Source organism: Helobdella robusta, assembly GCF_000326865.2.
Source record: "Helobdella robusta unplaced genomic scaffold HELROscaffold_46, whole genome shotgun sequence".
Classification (NCBI taxonomy): Eukaryota; Metazoa; Annelida; class Clitellata; order Rhynchobdellida; family Glossiphoniidae; genus Helobdella; species Helobdella robusta.
This window is the reverse complement of record NW_008705138.1, coordinates 1175592-1187373: the sequence shown is the minus strand read 5'-3', so window position 1 is coordinate 1187373 and position 11782 is coordinate 1175592. Positions and strand designations below refer to the sequence as shown.

General features: G+C 29.5%; 1 protein-coding gene across 1 annotated transcript; it reads left to right on the top strand.

Annotated features, from left to right (window-relative positions):
• Window positions 1–6791: 6791 nt before the first annotated feature.
• On the top strand, window positions 6792–7489 carry HELRODRAFT_85561 (hypothetical protein; the record flags this gene model as incomplete). The annotated part of the gene is made up of 2 exons (XM_009026226.1): window positions 6792–7205; window positions 7433–7489. Coding segments are annotated over 2 exons (471 nt in total), but the record flags the coding sequence as incomplete, so codon positions are not given.
• Between the last annotated feature and the right edge of the window lie 4293 nt (window positions 7490–11782).

The window sequence follows — 11782 nt, the reverse complement described above, 5'->3', positions numbered from 1 at the left end:
GGGCCTATAATTAGAAACATTCGGTTAGTGAGGGATCATCATCATGGTTACGGATTGAGTCTTGTTGGACAACAACCTTGCTATGTGGATTCTGTCGTGCCTGGTGGCGCTGCCGAACGGTCAGGCCTGAGACCAATGGATTGCCTCGTTGCAATTAGTAAGTTTAATTTAATTTTATTAATATGGGTAGGACATGAAATTTTTAGTCAGAAACATGTAAAATTTGTTTTTATTAATAATATAATAATAATAATTATAGGACTATATTCTATCTATAGGTAATCATAAAATTAAATAAATAGCCAAAATTATATTTTTCTGTTTACCTTGCAATAAATTTTGTGAAATATTTAATTTAAATTAGAATAATATTTAATTTAGCACATTTAGAAATAAAATAACATATTTACAATGGAAATGTTTTTTTAAAAGAGGGATTCATATTTTCATGCATGCTATGGCTGTTGTGCATTTATATTTTTTATTATAATATTTATTGGCAAAAGTATATAGGTTAATAACATACGCAATGTGTCAGGTCCAGAGTTAAACTTGGTGAAAGGAAAATACCATAAAAGCAGAAACGTACATTTCAGGAAAGAGTAGAATGAGGTATAAGATTGTAAAGTAGAATATAATGTTTCATAACATGTTGTTGTTGTTGCCCTGTTTCAACACTGGCTCATCGGTCCAGGCAAGATCTAAGCCACTTTGCAACCAGGTTACTCCAGAGTTCTACTATACTAAGTGATGTAGGAGAATAGATGAGGTACATTGACCTGATAAGCTTGGCAGAGGGGAAGAATGTTGTTGATGCCATCATCAATTCATGATTTGTAGCTATTAAGGAGAATGCTATGGCTGGAGCAGAGTTGGGCTAGCGTCCGCCTGGTTGCGCTGGGTAGTGTTGATTCTGTTCTGTCTATTGATGGTGTGGATGGAGGCCCTCCATTGAGCAACCCTGATGCATGGTACGATTCAATTGCGGCTTGTAAAGCATTTTTATGAAGTTTGTTTAATGATGTTTTTATCGTTTGGTGCTGCTTTTATCGTTTTGTGACTGAATAATGTCAGTATGACCGGTTGAGTTTGAGAACCTGGTGAAAATAGTATCTTCACGCTGCAGAGTTGGCAATTTGATACTGTAATGGCGAGGCAAACATTTTGAGGGCTGTGGCATTGTAGTAGGAATTGAGCAGGTAGTAGTTCGGTATGTTGTTTAATCGACAGCTACTTGCACTCTGATAGTAGATTTTCTTCTGATACTGCTTTGTGACATCCTGTGACTACTGCAAGGCTGCATTTTGAGTTTGTTGTAGGCAGATGATGTTTGAAATTGAAGTCAGGGGTAACCAAGCTGGACACTATGGAGCAGCCAATTGCTTTTTAAACTTGTAATAGTGTGACTTTATCCTGCCCAAAAGTAGTTCCATTGATGGCTTTGATGCCGACAGTCTGTGGTGATTGGAAAAGGTCAACTTTGTATCAAAAGTGAGCCCTAGCAATTTTGGCTGATGTTCAAGAGGAAGCAGCTGATTGTTGATCTTTACTGTGGAGGGTATTGTGCTGTGTGTGGAGGTCTTTTACTTTTAGCCATTTATACAATTCTTATCTGACCTCACCATATACCTTATCTTTCCATCAGTATGCTAATGATATAGTATCTGAAATCACCAAAATTGGAGATAAATTGTGAAACATTTTTATATTGTGAATTATTTCAATCAAATTTTGAAATTAATTTACTTTTTACGTTGCAAATGTCATGTTTTGCTTAAAACACCATTTAAAATTTTAAATGTTTTAAAATTAAGTTTGTGCCAACCTTATTGTCTCAATTTTAATTGATTACATTTTACCACTTAAAGATGGAAGAGATGTACGTAGATGGATGCACGAAGACATCATCAAAGAGATTGGAACTGCTTCTGGTGTGTTGATGTTGAAAATTGTGGAAAATGATGATAATTTTCCCGATGAAAATGATGCTTGTGATGAACGTTTTCAAGAAAGATTTCGTGAAAGGTTTTTGTTTTTATCAATCAGTCTTAGTTTTAGTTTTAAAGTTTTACTTAGACAAGCATGTCTTTTCAGAGAGAGAAACTTATGTTGATAAATGGTTAAATTTATTGAATGTAACATCACTAGTTAGATGTGTAATGTATTGGAATGATGAGATGCAGAGAATGCAGTGAAGGGATTGGAAAGAAAAGTGTCAGTAAATAAATAACATGAGAATAACATTTAAATATTTGATTAGATACTCTTACAATAGAATAATTACAATAGAATAACAATTAAATATTTGATTAGATACTCTGTTTTTCTCCATTGTCCAATCAAGATTGAACAAACTTCGTTAAATTAATTGAATTTTGAATTTATGAATAAATTAAAAAATTTATATTTATATGCAAATAAAATTTCATATAATGACGACACAATATAATTTAAAGCTAGGTGAAAAATATTCAACTCAAAATATTTTGATTCCTAGAGAAATTTTTCAATTTGCATTATAATTTTACTTAAATATCACTATTAAATGAAAAATACTTTTAAAAAACACTTAATAGTTAGTGAATAAAATACTAATATTAGTATTTTTTAATAAAATTACTTTAAATTTTTATTTCAATATATACTGAAGAAAGTTATGTGATTTTATTCACATTATTATCATTTATTTTCAGTATTTAAGACAATTGCATATTGCTACACATATTTATCATTAAAAAAACCATCTTAAAAAAATATTTTCAGAATAAAAAATTAAAAAAATTTTTAATTCATAACACTTTTCGGAGTTGAAGTCAGATTATTATTATTATTATTATTATTATTATTATTATTATTATTATTATTATTAGTCAAGAGCACCTGTGCTTTGCTTTGGGGACTATTGGATGTCTCTTGGATGGTAACATTGCTGAAAGCCTGTTCAATTTAAGCCTTTTTTTGAAGAGTATGATAGAGTAGTTGTTGACAAATGTTAGCTGGGTGCAATTTCATATGGAAGAACTCTAAGTGAAGCTTCTGTTGTCAATCGATGATTGGTTGATGCAGCTGAACAGATGATGAAGAACGAAGATGATGAGTGAAAGAATGAGGATAATGATGAAGAAAAGTTTGAGTTGTATGTTTTATTTTGTAGGTGAGTAGAGCTAGTTTATAGACAGTTCATTGGCGAATTGGTAGCCAATGTAGTTGAATAAGTGAAGTCTTGCTAGTAGAAAGGTTATTTACATTTAGGACCACTTTTGCGAGTCAGTTCTGGACATTGAAGAGAAGCTAAAATGTAAGAAGATGGTAAACCAGACAAAAATGCAATAGACAGACATTTTAATATGTGAAGCAACATCACTTTGTGTTTTGAATGTGTGTGTGCACATAAAGTTAAATTAAAGCTTCTTTAATAACATAAAATGAAAGAATCTAATAAACTAGGTAAAGTAAAAAAAAAGTATTTTTTAAACCATGCTTATATAATATAATAAATATATATCAATCATTCTCAGTCAATTTGAACATTTTTTAAAAAAGTTCACACTCGGCCATCTCTGAATTTTTTTAATTTTAACAGTAGTACCTCAATGTAGCCAGAGCATTATAATGAAATATTTTATACACATTTACAAAAGAGTGCAATAAAAAACAAATAAAAATTATTGTTCAAAGTTAAAATATATTTTGCACAAAAAAATTAAATTATTATCATGTCACCATTTATGAAAATTGATTGTATTGCCAATAGAAATGGCAGTTTATTCAAAAATGGATTTGAGATATTTTCAACATTCTATAAAAAGATACTTTTTGGAAACCTTCTATAACAACGACAGAATTTTTCTTTCCAGGGCAATGTTTGAAGAATCTTAAAGACAATTTTTTATTTTTCCAAGGCTCAGGATATTGCTTAAGTGCTATTGGAGCCTATTTTCATTGTTATTACACTTAATAAGTTGCAAAAATAATTTTAAGATAAAAAAATATAAAAATTTACTATTGAAAAAATGTTTTGCCTGTTTTTTTTTCATTTTTTTAAAGAAAGAAACTCATTTTTGTTTTTTGATATGTTGTTAACTATAAAAGCACTATAGAAAAAATTTTTTTTAAAATTTTAAACGTGGTTCTTCGTGGCTGAAAATCGTGCCAAACAAAATGAGTTTTTCAATTTTTTACCATTTTGAGGACAATATGCAAATAAAAATATGGATAAATAACACAGATAGTACGTTAATCAATCAAACAAAAATATTCTGGAATAAATAAATAAATAATATACAGAAAATATGCTCGATCAAAAAACATAAGTATTTCTAAAACAAAATGAAAATAAAATAAAGATATCATTAATATAAAATAAAATACTAAATAATGCCACATAACACAATTCAGACTCACGCAGTGTACACACCCACACCCATTATACACACATGCACTCACACACTCCAACAATTGAAAGCACACATACATTTACAGCAATAAATACAAGAAAGTGGAATAACTTTTAGAAATCATCGTAACTAATAATAATCCATCCACCAACAGAGTTGATGATAGATATAAAAGTATCTCACTTACTTAACAAAACGTAAAGTAGAGAATAATTAATATACTGTACATACCACAACTGTACATACTGTACATAATTAAATAAACAAAATTATTTGACCTCATATCATTCATACACATCTGTACACATTTACATTCGATCTAACTCATTAAATAGCAATTCAATAGCAATAGAGAATGATCGATATAAGCATGGTTTAAAAAAAACTTTATATTAACTTGTTTTTTAGATTCTTTTATTTTATGTTTTAAAGAAGCTTAAATTTTTCTCAAGAACTTAAAATGCTTTCTATTGCTTTTTTAAATATAATTAGTGGTATTTTATTTTTATTATTATTAGTTAATCAATATATTACATATTAATACATTAAAGTATTTTATTATGGAAAATAACTATGTAAAATTAGATTATGTTTATTAGGGTTTGATATAATAGGATTTGATTAATTGTTAATTATTATACAAATTCACCAAGGTGCATTGTAACATCAACACCAAAGTACTCAACCTATCTGTACAAGGAAGATTGTTCATCTAGTGATGGCGATGACGATGAAGGTGATGACTTCTACTCCCACAAACCTTTTTACAGTTCAGGAATTAATAAGATCAACTTAAATGTAGATATGCATAGAGATGGAAAATATTGCCACACCAGTAAAAATGATGATTTTCATTGCAAAGCAAATTTTAATAGCATCCCTAAACGAGAAGTTCACAAAACTGTAAGCTCAAAACTGCCCATGGACAAATATACTTCTACATCTTACAAGGGAACACCAGATGTTCTAAATGAAAAGTTCACCATAAAAAACGAACCAGACAGAAAAACTGACAAGTTTTTTAAAAACAAGTTTGAAAGAATTGAAAATTCAAATATAATTTCTAACCAATCACAATCTACAAGAGCCTTTCTGCCAAAATCCCATGTATCAAGTTTTTCTATCAAAGGACTTAGAAAATTTTCCATAGAAAAAGAAAACGAGCACTTAATGAGAAAAAGAGATAAAATTGATATTAACGGGGGTGGTGATGCCTCTAAAGTTCACATCGAAGATTGTTTTGCTAATGAAAACTATGTTCTGTCTTATATAAAAAATCATTTCTCGTCAACAAATTATGGTAATGTTGATGCTTCTAATTACAAAGTTCTCGATGATGATGATGATCCTCTTCAGTTTGTGGTCTTTTACGTTGGTTCTATTGACTTACCCATTTTTAAATCATCATATAGTGATTGTGCTACAGTTGCCATAAAACATTTAAAGTCTAGTAAAAAAAAAGAGTTAGTAGTTCTATCAATTAGTAAGAAACTAAAAAAGATTTTCCTTATTAATATGCATAATAATATAATAGCTGAATTTAAAGCAGAAGCTATTAAGGATTGTTTTTACCCTAATGTTAATGGTGACAAAAGATCTTTTGTTTTGATCTTATCGCATTCATCGGAGCAAGTGGGACAAATAAAGGTCAACCAACCATTTGCATGTTGTCATGTTTTCAAAATCGACCTACTACTTGTATCCCATTCTAAGCACCAAAACATTGCAAACATCTTGAAAATTCGATGCAAGCAAGACAATGAAAGTGAAACTAACTGCTCTCAATTTCCAAGCGATGGCAGCATACCTGCCAAACATGTAAAGCATGTTTTGGCCATTGAAAAAAATTTAAATAATTTGAATGTACTTGCAAGCCTAGAAAATTCTTCATCGAATTCTTCTGACCTCAGTAAAACGAAATCGTTAGAGTTTAAAAAAACTAATTCTTATAACAATAATTTACCTCCAAAAATACATACAACAACATTTATGAATCCTGCGACCCCTAATAAATTCTTTAAGCCTCGGTTTCCAGATCCCGTAGAAAATATCTTAAAGCAAGATCATGTCCAATGCAATAAAAGTGCCTTAAAGGAGGATAGTCTTGAACTGCCTGAAAGAAGATGTCTTACTCCAAATTATGTAACTCGTGTCGTAAATTCAAATAACTCGTGCAATGGTTTTGCCGTAAATACCCCAGCTAATTCTTCCAACAAATTAAATGACACTATTTTTATAGAAAATACAGAAGAAAATACTAGTTTATTACATAATCGATCAATTTGTTTATCTCTGGGTACAATTCTTGATGACATGTCAAAAATGGAAAAGAAAAAAAGTGGAACTGAGGTTGTAGTGAGTTCAACTGATCAAAACAATTTTTCAAAAAGTGCAATGGTTGATAATTACCATCAAAGATTATCATATTCATCTGGAGCAATTGATGAAATTAATCAGACTAAGTCGAGTCGTGTTGAATATTGGGCTCGGAGTTTCGATTTTCTTCTTGAAGATCATATAGGCGTTAAAATATTTTTTGAATTTTTAAAAAAAGAACTCTGCTCAGAAAATCTGATTTTTTGGTTGAAATGTAATGATTACAAAAAGAATTGTTTAAACACAAATGGAATGAATGATTCCGAACAAAAAGAAGTTCTGATGCAATCTGCACGACGAATTTACAATGAACATTTATGCGAGCATTCAGAAGAGCAAATTAATGTTGATTACAGTGTTAAGCGAAATGTTGAAGACCGTCTGAACCAGTCTTCTATATGTGCTGATATATTTGATGATGCACAAAAACATGTTAGTAGCATTGTTAACTGAAGTTTATTGATAGTATTTAGTAACATTTTTTTAATTCTATTTGTTTATTTTTTACATTTTAAATGTTTTTTAAAGCTTAACTAAAGTTTCGTCAAGTTATACATAGATTTTTTTATCTAACATAAAAACAATTTTTAAATATTAAAGCGATCTTTTTAATAAAATATTGGTTCAACTGTTTGGACAAATTTACTTTATAATTGCAGATATATATGTTGATGAAGCAAGATAAGTATGGAAGATTCAAATTATCAGAAATCTACACCAAATGTCAAGAGAATGAGAAACTTGGCAGACCTTTATACTTTTCAATATTAAATGATGACAATACAGAATGTGAACAAACAGTTGCCAAGAAATGTAAAAAGAAGACGCTCAGAAGTGGCTTGATGTTTCGTAAATTGAAATCAGACGTTAAGAAAAAAGAAAATGAAAAAAATATGGCGGGGTTTTTTAATTTTATTCGTCGGGCATCTGTTGACAAATCACAAGCATTGTCACAATACAGCGACATCAACAATATCAGAAAACAATCTGCATCGTTAAACAAACTCCCCAGACATTCATTGGATACAGAAACAATGTTCAGTTATTTGCAAACAAATTTAGCTTCTACAAATGTTGAAAAGCCTGAGAAAAGAGCAGAGAATGTTATGCAGCAAAAGGATTGTCCTGCTGATGTTATAGAAATGATTTCAAGAATTCAAAGCAGGACATTAGAGAATCAGAGGGGAAACTTTTCAAAACAGGATCTAAAATTACCTGAGTTTCTCAAAGACTTTTCGACAAATGAATTGAGCAAAAAAGAAAACTTAGAATGTAATTTAAAATCAGATGCATTCGTAAGTTAAATTGTTTTTATTATTTTCTTCTGATAAACAGTTTTCTAAAGTCATGTTATAATAGTTCCATTTTTAACTATATATATATAATTTTTATACGTCTTGAACTAGATATGTTCACAAGATTGAAGTTTTTTTAATTGTTCCCGTTTTTTATTATGATGAGCCAAATATATGAGATGTCTAATTTTTTAAATGTAGACGTTTAACCATTATATACAATGTGATCGTTTTTCCAAACATCAAATGAATTTTTTAAGAAACCTGTGTGAACTGGTTTTGTCTTATTATTCTCACTTTTTTTAATTTATTATGAAATATTTTCATGTTAAATTTGCATTAAATTTTTAGTCTTCAATTGAACTAAAATATTCACTAAGCTTAGTTTCTTGAGGCAAATTTTTTCACAAAATTCGTCAAAGTGAGCTGAAAATAGTGTCCCATAAGTTTTTGTTAATCCATTACTGGCATACAGCGTTAACTTTTACTTTTAAATTTCAGAGTAAGAAGTATTTGACCGGAATTGAACGTGAGAAAGTAGATCAACGTCATCCTGACATCGCACCAAGTTCGAATCATTTGAATGAGAATCGCAAATATAGAATGAACCTAATAGATGAGAAAAATGATTTCCTGGAAGACAATAAATGGGATGAATGGTTAGAGGATGTTGACAGGTTTGTTGTAGAATCAGATGCTATATTGCCGACGAACGAAGAGGCGGAATTCTTTTTCTTAGGTGGTGCATCTCCCCCTCCCCTAACGATCATTGAAAAGGGTTGTAATTTTAATTGAAATATAAACGTCCATGAATTGCTTATGAATTTTGTTCTTAGATTAATAAAATTGACCAAATTTTACCAAAAGCCTAGCTAAGATTTATATTTTTTAAAGTTTTGTAAATATTCTATTGTAAAACAGATGCCTTTTTTAACTAATTATTTGTAATAAAAAAATTAAAAAACTTAATAATTTTTTCAAAATTTTTGAATAATTCCTCATCATCAATGTCTCACAATACTATGATAAGTTTGATTTGGAAGCGCCAGTCGACCTCGTCCGTACATTTATTTATATATATGTGTGTTTGTGTATGTGTGTGTCCGTTTATGTAGGTTCTGAGTGGTTTAAATAATCTTAAAATAGAGCAACACGATAAAAGCAACCAGACCAGAGTCTCGGAGTCGGATTAAGAATATCCCTCAAAAAGCCCCTCAAAAAAATCCGACTCCCGGAAAAAATTTTAGTTTTTGCATCATAATTTTACCTTTTTATCACTAATAAATGAAAAATAATTTAGAAACACTTGAAATCAGTCAATGTAATTGTTTTTAAGTAATATTACTGTGTTTTTTTATGTTGAAACATACTGAAAAAAAATTTCAAATTTTGGATAATAGTTTCACCATTTCATCACTACTGAGAAGAAAATTCTTTAAAAACACTTAAAATCAGTCAAGGTAATTATTTTTTAGTAAAATTACTTTATGTTTTATAACGTACTGAGAAAAAATTATGTGATTTTATTCGCATTATTAACATTTATTTTCGGTATTAAAGATGATTACTCATCACTGTATATTATCACAGCATATATTTATCTAAAAAAAATCTTAAAAAAATTTCAGAAAAAAAAAATTTGTTGTTCAATATATAACATTTTCTGAAGTCGGATAAAAAATCGGACTCCATGCCCTCAAATAATTCCGACTCCGGCCAAAATCTCTGACTACGACACTCTGAACTGTACTACTGGAAATAATATATTATAAAAACTTGTCTATGTCATATAACACGGATTAAATAATATTAAAAAATAGTCATGAAGAACGTCAGTACACGGTAATGACAAATTACCCCTTAGAACTTACTATGTTAATAACAGAACTTCTTGCCTTATCTTTAAAAATAATTGTAATTAGAAAAAAAGTCAATAATAAAAAGTAGCTACCTGATATATTCCTTTAAATGTTCTATCGATGAGTGCGGGCACCGAAATTCAGAATATATCAGGCACACTACTATATTGGCTCGAAAAATAACTGCATTCACTCAGGTGCAATAGGAAATCATTTAATCGATGATTAGCAATTACTAGAGAGGTGCTCAACAATAACACGGATATTGTATCGCAACAGGAAACCATTTCAACTTCAAATTGGTACACACCATTGGTACGTTTATTGATATAAAAAAAAAGCATTTGACACTATCGATCATGAGTTGTTGTTAACGAAGATGTCGCATTATGGAATTAGGGGACCTTTGTTATAATGGTGTCAGATTACCTTGCAAATCGATCTCAATATGTTGTTATATGTAAACATCATTCTTCCTTGTTGTCTATTGTCTCTGGAATGCCTCAGGGTTCTGTACTTGGTCCTGTTTTTTTTAATAGGTATATTTATCAATGATCTATGCAGATCGACTAAGGCTGTTAAATATATTATGTATGCCGATAACACTACCATTTTGGCGGCTGGCGATTCCATAGGTGAAGTTGAATGTATTCTTAACTCAGAGCTCGCAAGGGTTCACTTGTGGATCATAAATAATAAACTGCAAATTAATTTATCAAAAACTTATGTGATTCTTTTTGGTCCTAAAATTGTCACCAATTTGCTAACATTCTCTATTTTCTACAGTAACAATTTGGTAGGTCGATTGGACAAATTAGTCTTTTTAGGTGTTACAATCTCAAGCAATCTAAGTTGCATATCAAACAAAGTATCTAAAAATCTAGGGATAATTTATAGACTAAAATATCTCTTACCGAAATGTGTATACTTAATTTATATTATTCTTTTATTTATCCTTTTTTCACTTATTGTATTGTAGTTTGGGGTCGTTACATTAAGTCTCATATTATTACCTTAGAAAAATGTTTATTTTTCTTTATTCGCATTTATTATGATCTGAAAAAATATGATCATATTTCAGATTATTTATCGTTGTCTAATTTGTTGTCTATTCCTAAACTGTAGCCTACATACTCAGATTATTATTATTCTTGTTTAATGTTATAGTTAAGAAGAAATTTGTTATGTTTAATTCATATTTAATTAAATCTTCTTAATATTGTAAAAGAACAACTCGACACACTCCATTATTATACAATTGTATTGTCCCTCGTACTGTTTTATTTTCATGTTCAGTTTTTCTTTCAAAACTGTGGTTAAAACTACCGTGTTTAGTTTTACAAGTATCTAATTATGGACAATTTAAAAAATCGATTTTTGACTTAATTATGAAGAACTTTTTATAACAGGATATGATTTAATTAGTTCAATTATTTAAGTTATTTTAGAAAAACTTCTAATATGAATTCAATTGTTTTTGTTTTGATGATCATTTTTGTTCTAAGTTATTTCTGCTCATTTTTGGTTTAATTTAACTTGTTTTCATTTCATTTATGTTATTATTTTCATGTAGGTAAATGTTTTTATTTGGTTTGGGTGGCCATACAACCTCGTTTGAGCTTCTGTGTCTTCATGCTTTCTGCTGAATAAAATTGAATATGCAGTGACCGGCATTGAATATATCTAAAAGATCCCCGCTTTTGATGCGACGTTTAGCATGTATTCAAGTACAGTGTTAGTGTGTTTTTGATTCCTCAGAACCTAGGATGAGTATAATCGTTTTTTAATTATATATATATATATATGTGTATATATATATATATATATATATATATATATGTGTTGGTAATAGACC